The sequence below is a fragment of the Megascapheus bottae genome, chromosome 15 (assembly GCF_031878675.1).
Source record: "Megascapheus bottae isolate mThoBot1 chromosome 15, mThoBot2.hap1, whole genome shotgun sequence".
Classification (NCBI taxonomy): domain Eukaryota; kingdom Metazoa; phylum Chordata; class Mammalia; order Rodentia; family Geomyidae; genus Megascapheus; species Megascapheus bottae.
In genome coordinates this window covers 5,842,380-5,856,830 of record NC_143523.1, presented here as the reverse complement: position 1 = coordinate 5,856,830, position 14,451 = coordinate 5,842,380, and the positions used below count along the sequence as shown (strand labels likewise).

The 14,451-nt window shown below is 47.5% G+C and overlaps 1 protein-coding gene across 4 annotated transcripts in view; it reads right to left on the bottom strand.

Annotated features, from left to right (window-relative positions):
- Fam53b (family with sequence similarity 53 member B) overlaps positions 1 to 14,451 on the bottom strand; it is a 100,192-nt gene that overhangs the window by 45,808 nt on the left and 39,933 nt on the right. For all 4 annotated transcript variants that reach the window (XM_090345661.1, XM_090345663.1, XM_090345660.1 and 1 more), the window contains exon 4: positions 2,096 to 2,871. In XM_090345661.1, the coding sequence (XP_090201787.1) occupies positions 2,096 to 2,871 (776 nt within the window). The remainder of the gene's footprint in view (positions 1 to 2,095; positions 2,872 to 14,451) is intronic.

The window sequence follows — 14,451 nt, the reverse complement described above, 5'->3', positions numbered from 1 at the left end:
AATATATTTTTAAACAGTTTCTACCCAAGTGAGGCCGGAAAATGTCTCCAGCGATGCCAGTGGTGTTATTCCAGATTGTGGCTAGTAAAATATAATAACATGTGTTAGTTGTTTTTACTACCTCTCTAGCTTATTAGCTAATAAAAAAGGCTCTGTATTATAAAGCTGGCTGAGACCATGCATCATACTCAGAACTGAAGGTTCTGAGTTTCCTTCAGAATTATCACCTTTCTACTTATTTAAATTCATCTGAAAGAAAAAGCTTTCTTTTGGTGTCCAAGGCATGTGTTTAATCGCTGTCCAGACACTCAAGGCAGAACTGTCCGTTATACAAGAGACACACCCAGGGTGGAGAAAGATGGCAGGAAGCAGGCAGGTTCTCTGTCCCTCCCACACTTCTCTAGGTTTCTCCTCCCGTGGAACCACAGCCACCATGGAAGCGCAAGCACATCACCAGCTTGTCCTTCAGCTGTCCTCACCCAGACTCAAAAGTCTGGACTCTGGAGCCAGGCATGTCCTAATCTGTAGATACCTTGCGTACTCCTTTAAGGGGACCCCTAGTCTGAAAGAGGAACTAGAGAGATAGGAGAAAGACCCATGGACAGAAACAGTCTCCACTCCAAAGCAGGAAGAGGCCTAACTAAGACAACAGCCTGGGGCCTTGAAGGGGGACAGCTAATGCCCAGCTATAGTGGAACACACAGCATGAGCCTGCCTGCCCAGGACCTGCCTATGGTCTAAAGAACTGAGCCAACCCTTCTGAGACCACCCCTCACAAGCAAGCAGGTATCATCTCCCCAATCCAATGTCTATACAGAAGACTAGAAGAATGATGGCTATACCACATCACTAAGTAACAAAGACTTCCAGATGGACACAAGGTCCACCCACCCATTCTGGTTTTGTTTTTTTGTTTTTGCCAGTCCTAGAGCTTGAACTCGAGGGGCCTGAGCACTGCCCTTACTTTCTCAAGGCTAGAGCTCTACCACTTGAGCCACAACAGCACCATTTTTGGCTTTTTCTATGTATGTGGTACTGAGGAATCAAACCCGGGTCTAGGCAAGCACTCTACCACTAGGCCAAACTCCCGGCCTCCCACCCACCCATTCTGATGCCAACTGTCACCAGAGCAGCCCAACATGCTGGGTCTCACAACCACACTTGTATGCTCAGGCCTCTCTGGCGAGAACCAAATGCAGCTGGTCCTCAGACTCAGAGACAGTGTTCATCTCTTGTAGGTCAATACCTGAGATCAGTATTGGCACAGGCAGGACTCCAAGACAAAGAGGAGGAAGTCCACAGGACATAGGCATGTGCCAGAGGCTCTTCTTGTGGTGACCACGGGAGGTCACAGAGGGTTTTGATCATGGCTGCTTGGTAGTTTAACAGTGTAATCAACACATAAGCTCCTCTCTCCATCCTACTCTCTAACACCAGTTAGTACCTGTGGCCCTGATCTCAGCATGAGCACAGTCTAAGTGACAGGACTGTTAGTGTATCTCACAATGGGTGCACAGTAGGTCCAGTTGCACCAACACTGTGCTTCACAGGAAAAAAAGCATGTCTCATTTTAAATCGAGAAAAACAGATATCTTTGATACAGCAACTTGAGTCCAGTGGCTCATGCCTGCAATCACAGCAACTCAGGAGGCTGAGATCTGAGAATTATGGTTCAAAGCCAGGTCTGGCAGGAAAGGCTGTGACTCTTATCTCCAATTAGTAACACAAAAAGCCAATAGAGCTGTGGCTGAAGTGGTAGAGCACTAACCTTGAGCAAAAAGAAACTCCGGGCAGCACCCAGGCCCCAAATTCAAGCCCCAGAATCAGTAAAGACCAAAAACTAAAACAACAACAAAAAAGCCCTTGAAATCATTTTTCTTTAAATAGGATCCTAGAATTTTTTTTTGGGGGGGGGCAGTCAGTACTATGGTTTGAACTTAGAATCTGAAATGTGCTAGATAAGCTCTTGACCATGGACTTAAAACAAGGAAATGAACCCACCCCTGGGAACTTCTAGAATGCACACCTCATACTTAGCTGAACAGACCAGGAACAACAGAGACCCAGCATGCCCTCCAAGACACTGGGTGCTTACCTGTGCCATCTTGGCAAGGTCTAGGGAAGGCCTCTGCTCCTGTGCTTCATCCGGGCGCCGCCGTTTCACACCAACCTTCTTGTCATTAAGGACACACGGCTGGGAGCGGCTACGAGCGAGCCCGCTAGAGCGTCTCGCCAGCTCTGGCGTTGAGGCAGGTGTGCTGTTGGCTGAGGGTGGACAGTATTCCGCAAAGGAAAACTGCTCGTGCGTGCAGGAGAGGGACCGCTGCAGGTCTAGCCGGCCCCCTCCCACAGGCTGCGGCTCTGGGCTCCAGGTGTCACCGCCCTGGCCACAGGGGGCTGAGCCCAGTGGCCCTGGGCAGGATGGTCCCCCAAGGCGGTGTAGCCCAGCCTGGTGACAGGGCGAGGAGAGCCCGTTGGCCCGGGCAGGGAGGCTGAAGCTGGAGCTCCTCTGCATGGTGCTGGCACTGCTGGAGTAGCGCTGGACGCTGCCTCCACTGTAGCACCGTCTCTTCTCCACAGGAGTCCAGACTTTGGACCCCAAGGGTCGCCATGACGTCCGGCAGCTGGACATCTCATCAGAGAAGGACAGTGACCGGCACTGGCGCTTGCTGGGGGGTGCTGAGGGGTTCCCATTGTGGTCACTGATGCTGAGGTCTTTGATCAGGCTGGTCACTGTACAAGCAGTCACTGACTCCCGGTGCCACAGGGAGCTGTCCTGACACTTTTCAGGCAGGCATTCCCAGATGCTGGCTCTCGGCTGGTCAATCTGAAGAGGGCATTTCCTGTCCAGATCTCGCCATCTGTCATTTTCTGGTAGATAAATGAGAAAACGAAAATCAGACTTTAATGGTCCTCACAATGGCCTTCTACTTCTACACCTACAGCCTTTCTTTGGAGTTCAAAGGACCCTTAAAACTACCCAGTTCAACCTCATTTCACAGAAGAGAAATTGAGGCTGGAAGAGCAGACGTGAGTGACTTCCAATATGCTGAGCTGGAAGCAGAATGACGCCAGAGATTCACATATACCCCTGTCATTTCTGATTTGGTTTTCTTTCCAACAGACCACACTGCCTCCTGGGAAAACACAGAGCAACACTGTCCACCTAAACGCTTCCTCACATCTTCCCTGCAAGTGGCAAAGAGCGACATGTTTGCTAAGTCCTTGCTCAGGTCTCTGATGCACTGTGGACAGGACTCTGCCCAGCAGACCACACCCAGGTGAGCCTTTGATACATTCAATGGTCATGGTCAAAATGGGGTAGGTACTACATCTCAACTCCACCTTTACAACATTTGCTGATAATAGAAAATGAATATTCATGGTCACATGTTCCTTTTGTTTTTTTAGTGGGTCATAGGGCTTGAACTCAGCCTGGGCTGAGCGCTTGTCCCTGCGCTCTTCAGCTCAAGGCTACTGCCCTATCCTTGAGCCAAGCCCTACTTTGCATTTTCTAGGTTAATTGGAGATAAGTCTCAGGTCCTTTTGTGCCTGGACTGGCTGTGAACCACGATCCTCAGATCTCAGCCTCCTGAGTAGCTAGGATTACAGGCCCAGCACATATGTCTTCTTGACCAAAAGGTTCAACAGCTGCTAATTATGGCACTTTGTGTTCACTTGTTTAGTTTTGTTTTTCCTGGTGTGGTACCTAGGATTTGAACTCAGGCTTGCTAGGTAGGTGCTTTCCACTTGAGCTTTACTCACAGCCCTTTTAAGTTTGTTTTTTAATCTAAAATAGTTTTCTTTGTCCAGGGCCCATCTCCAAGTGCATCCCTTCTACCTATGCCTTCCTATGCTTGGGTCACAGAAGTGTACCACCATACTCAGATTATTGGTTGCAATGAGGTCTAGCTTTTTGCTTCAAGAGGGCCTCAGAAATAACCCACCAAATCTCCACCTCCAGGGTAATGAGGATTACAGGCATGTGCCACCATGCCTAGCTTCATTTGACTTCTTGCTAAAACTTATGATATTTAAAATAATTAAAATCCATAAGAACAAGTCTTGGGCTGCACAGACTTCAGGGTACAATTTAAACTTAAGCGCATTCTAGTCTGAACTTGAATGCATGAATAAACAAGCTAGCCCCACTATGAAACGCTGAATTTGCCCTTGAACTTTTAAGCTTACTAAAATATTCAAGAACTATTGGTTGCTTCTCTACTATGGAATCAGATACCATAGTGGGAATTTTAGGAGATACAGAGATAAAACTTAGCAGAGCTCTTATACAATGCAAAAGTAAATAATTACAGAATACTCTCAGGAATCACCGTGTTAGCATGCTACATTTTCTAACCTGTATATAAGCTTAAGTTGTGTGCATGTAAGTGGCTTGGGTCAGGCAGTTAGGAGGAGGATAGCACTAAATCTGAAATGATATTCAGCAGGTCTTGAAACATACTTCACTGCTTGTAGAGTGTGGATCATTTGCTGAGCATCCACTGGGCTCTGCAATCCATACAGTACCCCACATGCAGGACTATCATGGTCCAGATGTGGAGTCTGAGGCTCGGAAGGAGTTGACTAACTAGTCCAGGGCTGTAAGATGACACCACCACAATGAAACCAGTCTAGTCTGAGCCCGAGGCCAATCTCTCTTTAATATACTACAGTGCTGAAGGGAACCATAGGGGAGTCTGACACTGGCTCTGTCTCAAGGAGTTTAAGATCAAGCAACAACTGCTAAAGGTCCAAAAAACCTGTGATATGTGCTCCAGGCAGGAAGGATGAGGTACCCAGCTCAGCTATAGTGGCCACTTCTCAAAGGCCACCAACAGACATGCCCTAGACCACATCACAACTACTGGCTATTGGATCAAGGGAGTTAAAAATGCAGATGAGGGAGAGAGAAAAAAACGAATGAGTACCCTTCTGAGGGCAAGCAACAAAATCTAAGGAACTGGAACCCAAGTAGGGGAACAAGGGACACAGCCTAAGAGGCTTCAAATGTAGGAAAGAGCCAAGCGCAATGGCCTGTAATCCCAGCTACTCAGGAGGTTAAGATCTGAGGATCAAGGTTCAAAGCCAGCCTGGGCACTAAAGTCCATGAGACTCTTACCTTCAATTAATTACTAGAGAGTAGAAAGTAGGGCTGTGGCTCAAGGGGTAATCTTGAGCTAAAGAGCTCAGGGACAATGCCCAGGCCCAGAGGTAGGGCAGTAGCCTTGACCTGAAGAGCTCAGGGACGGTGCCCAGGCCCAGAGTTGGAAATATTGTCTGCAAGCACAGGCAGGGCAATTAAGAACAAAATATCCAATTCTCCTCATCCCAGAACTTCCAGACCCTGACCTGACCTGTCCCTTCCAGACACCTGGATTTGACAAGCTCTTTGCAAAGATAAACATTACAAAAAAAAAAAAAAATCAAGAAGCATTCCCTTTGAGTAGCACAACCTTCTAAAATACTTGACATTATCAGCAAGTCAGAGTACAGCTAAAGAAAGTAATAAAGTAGTAGTAGAGGAGATAAAAACTGGCATGGCCATCTGTTAGAGAAGGAGGAAAGCTACCTAAGAAGAGTGGCCATTTATATATGATGATATTTGTCAAGATGGTAAAAAGTCACAGCCAAATATACCTATAAACAAAATGTTCCTGGAATAGGGGACTGGCTGAATAAACTGTCAAGAAATAACATGACGCATGAAATAGCAAACTCGACGAGCATTCATACCGTGGTGTGCTGCTACGGGAGGTGTGATTCCTCATTAGTAGCACATGTACCATTGCATGTGAAGAAACCATGTCACTGAGGATTAGCAGGTAGGTGGTTAGTCTACATCTTCCTATTCTTGGTTTGTTTGTTTTTTTAATTTCTTCATTTTCCATGAGGACAGAGGTATTGGAAAATAGGGAAGGTCTGTGACCACTGAGCCATAGGGCTGTGCAATGACTTAACTGAGGAAGTGAACTAGGAGAGGACAGGGTCTAGACCTCATCCTCCTCTGGATTTTCGGGAAGTAGCTAGCCATCAGCTTCCCTTTTGGGACAAGGCACAAAGGCACCTTGGGGCCAGGAATGTGGTGGACTGAGGAAGGAGCCAGGGATACCCCAGCCATAGGGCAGTAAGGCCCCAGATGGTACCTTAGCTGAGCCTATGGCAAAGTGCTGATGGGTCTCAGCCAGGGCCAAGAAACCGATGACACTAGAAGAGGTAGTTCCTCTCTTATAGAAGACCACTTGCTGTTCCATTGTTGTTTCACTGGCCTAGAATTCTCCTGTCTGCAGGAAAATTATAAGAGGAACTGGGAGCCAGATCACCACAAACGCCCCATCTTTCTCGTCTCCACTTCTATCAACAATCTTAGTGCCTCACCACACCTCCTTACTCCCCTGGCCTGGGGCACTTGCCCTCTGCTTCCTGGAAAGGATATAAACTGACAACTAGGCCCCACTACTACTTCCTGAGCCAACCCTACACTCAGGCACCCAACTTCCTATGGCCAGAAATCAGGTAAGAATCACAGAGAATCAAAACCACCTTTGAACAATGCCAATCAAGTCAAGCATGGTGTCACATGCCTGGAGTTCCAATATTTGTGATGCTGAGGCAGAAAAACTGCAAGTTTGAGGCTTGCAATCACCCGGTGAATTCATTAACTGACCCTTAATTATCTGCTTACATACCTACATCTTCTAGACCATGGACTCTGGAGCACATCCCAGCATGGAACTCAGCACACAGTGGGCAGGGAACAGGTGATTTAAAAAAAAAAACAAAACAACTAGCAAAAGCTGCAAAAGGGACTGTGGCTTTCATCTGGCCTTGTCATTTGTCCTTGACACAGGTGACCCATCCTTAGTCAGGTAGCTTGTAGCTTGAACTCTCCACACCATCCAGGTCATAGATGGCTGGCTGTGTCTGAAGCAATTAGGTTGCTTCTGGTTGGCAGGGTTACATCCAACACACTTTGAGAATGTAAAGCACTGCTACTGTGTATCCACAACAGCCAGGTGGCCACTTGTCCTGTCTGCAGTGCAGATAAAATTGCGATTGTTCCTATCTTTATCACTCAGAAGTACAATATAAGAAAGTAAAAACAATCAGCGCTATGTTTAGCTCTTCTGCTTCCCCGCTTCACTCAGGGAACAGAAAGCAATTTGTTGGGTCAGGTCACCAGACAAAAGAAACAGGAATAGAAGTTAATTTTTAGTGGCAAACTGCCCCATGAGCTAGGGCCCAACGTCACACTTGCACAAAGGGCTTTGGAAGAGCTCTGGGAAGAGGATACCAGGAGTCCCCACCCCACCATTCAATATCACTTCTGCACAAACAACTATAACTCTTCCAAAAGTGACAAAGGCCATGGCCCTGGGGAGCCCACTGAGCACAGTCAGTCGATGTGGTAGAAAGAAAGGGTGTGTCCCTGGGTTCCAATTCAGCTCTGGAGGTCTCTTATTCTCTCAGAACAGCTGAGAGAAGAAAACAGGGACCCAGTATAAGACTTGCAGAAAGCTCCTAGAAATAGCAACCATCACCATGATAATTGCAATATGGCAGTACTGCAAACATGCCTGCATTTGAGGTTGGTCTTCAGCACCTGGGTACGAACCACTCTTGTACACTCAGGCAAGAAAGGAAATCTGTACTTGCTGCACTAGGATTTCCCAAAATGAGATTTCTGGACTACCAGCAGGACAATGGGGGACAGGGTATTCAAAATCAGATTCCTTGGTCCTGTCTGTGGCCCTGGCCCTGAATTTCTTGGGAGCAGGAATCGGCTTTTTTTTTTTTTTTTTTTTTTTGCCAGTCTTGGGCTGAAGCTCAGGGCCTGAGCACTATCCTTGGATTTTTCTCAAGGCTAGAACTCTACCACTTGAGCCTCAGCACCAGTTCTGGCTTTTTCTAAGTATGTGGTACCAAGGAATCAAACCCGGGTCTTCGTGCATGCTAGGCAAGCACTCTACCACTAGGCCAAACTCCTGGCCCTAGGAATCGGCATTTTAATGAGCTCTCCAGGTCCCAAAGAGGCTAAGAACCACTGTCAGAATGACAGCCTTGCCCAGACTGCCCAGCCACACTGAGAAGCTTCTAGTGAGATGACTCTGCTATCTACAAATATGAATGTAAAACATCACTGAAAACTGGCAGTGGGGAGGGTGGGGGGATGGCTGTGCTTTGACATTAAGCAATTTTAAGAAGTAGACGATGGAGAAGGATCACTTGGCTTTTTGAGTCCTTAGAAGTCAGTTTCACAGGCCATTTAGGCGCTTCCTTCTCAGGGGCACAGCCAGCCCTGGATAAAGAGCCAATGGCAGAGACCTATGAGGGCACCAACTTCTGAACAGAAGTCTTCCCCTGGCCCTGACCAAAGTTTGGTTTAATGGCACCTGAGTGTGGATACCAGCCAACCCAGTTTGCTTCACCTTTCACAAGCACCCAAAGCTTCTCCATGTCCTGCCACACCTACCATCCCAAGTCTGAAGTTTACCAAGTCCATGATGTGCATCTTAACACTCTGCCTACAGATGGAAGAGTGAACCCCAATTCCCTTATAAAGGAATTCTCTTCTAAACCCATGGCTGGATACCAGATGTATGTAGGCAAAGACTCAGTTCTTCACATTCACTTACAAAACCTGGTCCTACCATCCTCTAAGGAGATTATAAGACCACTGTGCACACAGATCTGGAGCTCGAAGAAAGAAAAACAAGCAGAGGAATATGAATAGCATTTGACCTCAAGTGTTCTTGTTTCCATTTCTGTCCTTAGACTTGGGGGAAATCTCCAGGGGCCCAGATTCTTGGAGGAGTGGAAACCTTCTTATGCTCAAAAGATGGAAGAGTCTACTGTCCATGGAGATTTCAGAGCTGTGTTTCAGAGGCTCTCTTAAAGTGATAGAACAACAGAGTGCAGTTTCTAGAATAGATAAGTTCTAAGTTCTTAAGTATAGTCCAAAAACACAAGCTTCAACAGCCTTGGCACCCAGGGAGCAAGCCTCCAGCCAGATTCACTGAGCTGACTCATCCCACCATTTCTCACCTATCTACAGAGCTGACAGTGAGTTCCTCTCACCAGCCCTGGGGCCTGGGGTGGTGCTATCATGGACTCAGGGCAGCTTGACTTGGGTAGAAGCTCATCAACTCTATCTTTTCCTATGGGAAACTGAGAAACTGAGCTATCTTTTGGAAATAGCTTTGCTAAACTCTTTTAAGATCTTTTTGAAGTAGCTTTATTAAATTCTTATGACAAGAACATGAGAGGGAACAGGACAAAGACGTGAGCTTCCCAGAGTGGTGTCATCTGTTCTTTAATGGAGCTCAGAGCCCCTCTTGAAACAACTCGGCTGTGTCAAGGGGAAAGGCCCTTGGGCTTCCCTGCCTTGGCCTCAGCCTCTGGCCCTGACCTCCAGCTGCAAAGGATGACAAAATCATGGTTGTAAGTGGTTTGGAGAGTGACACAAGACAAAAAGTTCCCCACACAGCCTCCAAGGGACAAGGGGTTAGGCTGGGCTCTCTAGAGAGGACACTTTACCAACCCGGATCTGAGGTAGCCTGTGGGACTCAGACAAAGCTGGTATGGACAAAGATCAGAGTGCGAGTGACTGACAGGGCTCTCTCCTCACCAACAGGAAGGAGATGGTCCAGAGTAGCTGCCACCACTTCTGAGAAGTCTTTGCTTTCAGAAAAAGAGGCCTAGCTGGGTGTGGTAGCTCACGCCTGTAATCCGAGCTACTCAGGAGGATGAGATCTGAGGACTGAGGTTCAAAGCTAGCCCGGGCAATATAAAGCTGAGAGACTCTTATCTTCAATCAATCACCAGAAAACAGAAAGTGGGGCTGTGGCTCAAGTAGGGCAGTAGTCTTGAGCTGAAGAGCTCAGGGACAGCGCCCAGGTCAGAGTTCAAGCCCCATGACACTGCCCCCCCTACCCAAAGAAAAAAAAGAAAAAGGGATGGGATTGCCAAGGTATCAAACTAACAACAGGGCACAGGCCTCAGTTTCTCCCATCTCTATAAAGTAAAAAATGACAGCCCTTTCAGCTTCAACTTCTGACTCCGCCTGCCAGAGAAGCACTGACAAATGTGGTGGTGGGGGCGGGGGAGGAGCTAGTATTTGCCATGGCAGCAAAAGCTCTAAAGGGATGGGAAGGTCAGGTTGATCCATCTTTTTAGATCCTTCCAGGACTGGGTGTGTCTAGAGAGTGTGAACAGGCACTCCTCTAAATCCTGCACACAGCAAGGCTGGATGACGCTGTATAGTCCAGGGACTGGCAGTGGAGATGACTCTTCAGAAAATTGTCAATAGATGCATATTAACTGGTCATTAATTTCTAGGATTCTTGCTGAAGTGGGAAAATGCAATTGTGTATAACATAATCACAGGCTGTCCAGAAAGAGTACGTGGAAGCAGTGCATGGAAGCAGTGCATGGAAGCAATGCCTGAGTCCCCTAAGAACACCTCGTTCACAAGTGAGACTGTCACGACTTAAACCTAACCTGCAATCCCACCTCCAGGCTCTTGGAGTTGGGCCAGGCTATCTCCTAACTTGACTGTCTTTCAGGGAAATCAGTGTACAGTAGCCATTCCTGTCCTCTGGCACCTTCACTGCCCCTGCCTGCAGGTGAGCCCAGCCTACAGGAAAAGGGGCCCAACAGGCCCCCTTCTTTCCACTTGTCACTGCTAACTCCATTCCTGCTTCCATTCTGAACATTATTCCTGAAACCGGTGAGTGAATGAAAGCACCCTGTGCAGACAAATCTTGTACTATATTAGAGACATGAAAATCACATAAGATGATTGGGAGGAGGTAGGGAGAGGGAAAGTTGGAGAAAAACATGGGAAGGGGCATCAGTGTTCAAGAAGTAATGTACTCACTACCTGATGAATGTAACTGTAACCCCCTATATATCACCCTGTCAATAAAATACAATTAAAAAAAAGAAAATCACACATGACCGTAATAATGTCAACTTAAAATCATGAAGTTTTAAATCTTACATATGCTTATATGTATTCACTGTATACAGCTGTAATTGTTTGTAATGCAGACCAATCTCTGGCTAACTCATGCTAGTTAATAAGCAGTTTCCTCTAAGAGAGAGACCCTGGGCCAAAGAGTATATTCAGAATCGCCACCATTGACAGACAGCAGGGCTGAGAACAAAAACGACTTGTACAGCTCTGATTTTCTCACTGCCCACTTTCATTCAATTCATTTTTCTAAGACATAGGAAACATTTATTTAGCCCCTGAATGCCATCTTCTTCATAAAAGGTGTGACCACAGATAATTCTGATGACAGTGGCCAAGTTGAGAGACCAAAAGCAACTGAATCTGCAAGTGAAATCTCCCAATCCCCCCACAGCTTAACACAGCCACCTGGTTTCTCTGTGGAAATCTACCCTAAGAGGGCCCCGGAGAACAACCCTTTTATGTGCAGAGAGACTTTAACAGCCAAGTAATTAAACCCTGAATGTAAGGGCTTATAATTAAAATGCTGACAAACCTGAACTAGAGTGGCACAAGGTGGGCTGCTATAATATTTTTACAATTCCTTTTTATACATAATGTATGATCCTTCCGCTCAAGTTTCTTCTATGTTCTTTGCCTGTGAAATAATTTACATTAATAAATAATTTATTACCATAACTCCTAAAGTAATTATGGGTTTCCAAGCAATTTTTTTTAGCACATGAATTGTTTTGTTCTCTGTCCATTGACTAGTATTTACAAGACTTATCCTAGTGGCCTTTTTGAAATAATTGGTATGCCCCTCGCTTTCTTGCAGCCTTAAGTGATTTCCAGGTCTTCTCCCCGCCTGAGTGGTGAGGAAAATGGAATGTGTGGTGTCCATTGTCCCCATGACACAGAACTCATTTAATGACTGCAATTAACCGAGGATGGTGAATGGAGCCTGTTCTCACCCCACTTGCCCTGTTTCATCAAGGAAGACTAAACTGGCACCCGTATGATCCTAGACCAGCACCTCCCAGGGTAAATGGCAGAGCATCAGGGGTAGCTTACATGTTAGGCTTTGTGTGTAACCCTTTCCTCAGCCAAACCAGGAAGAACCCTTTTCAGGTCTATGAGAAGTCACACCAGGAACAAGAGGGTGGTGCCCTGCCTGGCCACCTGATCACAAGCTGGGCTGTGCCACAGGGCTGCCACCTGACCCTTGCTTCCTGTGATGAAAACACAATCGTTGGTCATAGACAGCTGTTTGCTAGGGAAATTCTGCTTCAGCAGAGAAAGTGGGTTGGGAGGTGAGAAAGGACTGAGAGGTCACGTGTGGCCTCTGTTCTAAGGAGCAGTGATAAGGGCCAGGCTAGAGCCCTAACAGGGGGCCCCTTGGCTGGGGTCTACTCTGCCCAGTTTCTCCCATCCACACTTCACCCTGGCTTTGTTCTCTCCTCAAAATTGGAGTAGCACAAAAACATTTCTTTGTATCAAGTTTCCAAACATGGGGAGGGGGTGTGGAGGGTAGGGGATGCCAAGGGCAGGAAGGGGACTGGGACTCTGCTTTAAGCATGAGATACTTTTAAAAAATGTTATAGCCCCTAATTCTATTGTAATGAGCCTACTTTATCTAAGAGGCTCTGCCACCTGGAAGGCAGAACCCCTGGGTACCCACCTTTAATACAACTTGCCAGGATTTTATGAAACATGAACTTATGCTGGCTTCCAGCTAGGACCTTTGCCTGGAGTTAGGAGGGAAAAACCCTGAGTCACAGAGCCAACTGTCCCCAGCTCTCATGGGAGAATTCCACTGATCAAGGCCAGCACTGAGCCCTTTATCTGCAGGAGACAGGCTGGGGGTTGGTGATTATAATAATTTGGTACTTTATCTCAGCTCAGCATTGTCCAGTGCTGGAAGGGCCCAAAACTCTCTTGAAAAGTCTGGCCGGCCCCTTGGGGTGTTCTCTTCCCTGCTATTGAAAGGCAGGCACACCCAAGATGAAATCTCATTGCCTGGGGTGCACTCCCAGTTTGTGTCAGCAGTGCAAGGTGAGGCCATGAAACCTCCATTCACACATTCACTGGGCTGGAGCAGTAATGTGAGCCTCCATCAACTCACACTGAAGTTGGAGAGGCCTCTGACAGCTGCCACTCCTGCCTGAGCAGGTGCACAGAAAGGATGGAAGCAAGAGAAACCTATGGGGTTCTGCCCTCTCTCTGAGTCCCCACAACGCTTGGAGAAGCTGGGCACAGAAGATGGAAAACTTGTACTTTCTGCCATCTCCATCTTGGCAGATGGTCCAGACCATAGGGAATTCCTTGTCATTTTCTCCAACTTGTGGGGAGGTCAGGGTCCCATTCACTCTGCTCTGTGCTCAGTGCCTAAATTCCCCAATTACTGTTTATAAAACAAGTCCCTGAAGTGCTGTCACAGAGGAGAGAGTTCTCCTGAAGGGAGAAGGACTAATCTACAGAAAGATGAGGTGTGGGGGGGGGAGAGGCAGAATAGGGCACAAACCACTGACCCACCACCTGCTTCCTTGGTTGGCAGGGCCCACACAGGAAGAGGACAGGGCCTATGGAAGAGAAGAATCAGGATGGAGGCACTGGGGCAGGGAGAGAGTTTCTATAAGAGATATCCTGTAAACCAGAGCCAGGAGATGTAGTCAGTACCTCCTGGATGCCCTGGAACTTGCTGGTAGGAAGCAGGATTTGGGGTGTCTCAGTCTCAGGCAGATCATCCAGAGCAAAGTGAGTTTGTGCCCACATGTCTCCCGCCCCAAAGCCACAGCCTGCACAGGGGAGGATCTCACCTACAGTCTCTTTTCCAAAGGCCTACGGTGGGGAGCAAGTTACTCAGCCAGAGCTGAAGTGCCTTTTAACTATGTGAACTAGAGAGCTCTGTGTGACAACCTGCTCATAACCTGTTGCACAGTCCTCATAAGCAGACAAGGTGATGCCAGCCACTCTGCTGAGAAAGAAACTGAGGCCCATGGCCAGGAGTTTGGCCTAGTGGTTAAAGTGCTTGCCTAGCATGCACAAAGACCCGGGTTTGATTCCTTGGTACCACATACATAAAAAAAAGCCGGAAGTGCTGCTGAGGCTCAAGTGGAAGAGCTCTAGCCTTGAGAAAAAGTCCAAGGACAGTGCTCAGGCCCTGAGCTCAAGCCCAGGACTGGCAAAAAAAAAAAAAAAGAAAGAAACTGAGGCCCAGGAAAGTTAAGAAGCTCAGCAAGACTACGGGAGCTCCCACGCTCCCTATCACAAACCCTCCATGGACCCCTTATCACAGCTTACACAGCAGAAATGCCAGGGACGCACCATGCAGGAATGGTCTGGATCTGCATCCTCATGCCCAGTGCCTGGTCTGCTCTGCTGGAGCTGCAGCTTAGGGTGGGGTTGGTGTGCACAGGAGCCGCTCCTCTTTCTTAGCATAAGGAAAGTCATAGCTCGGCTCTGCACCCCCGGAATTTAGATTATGCAGCAGGTTT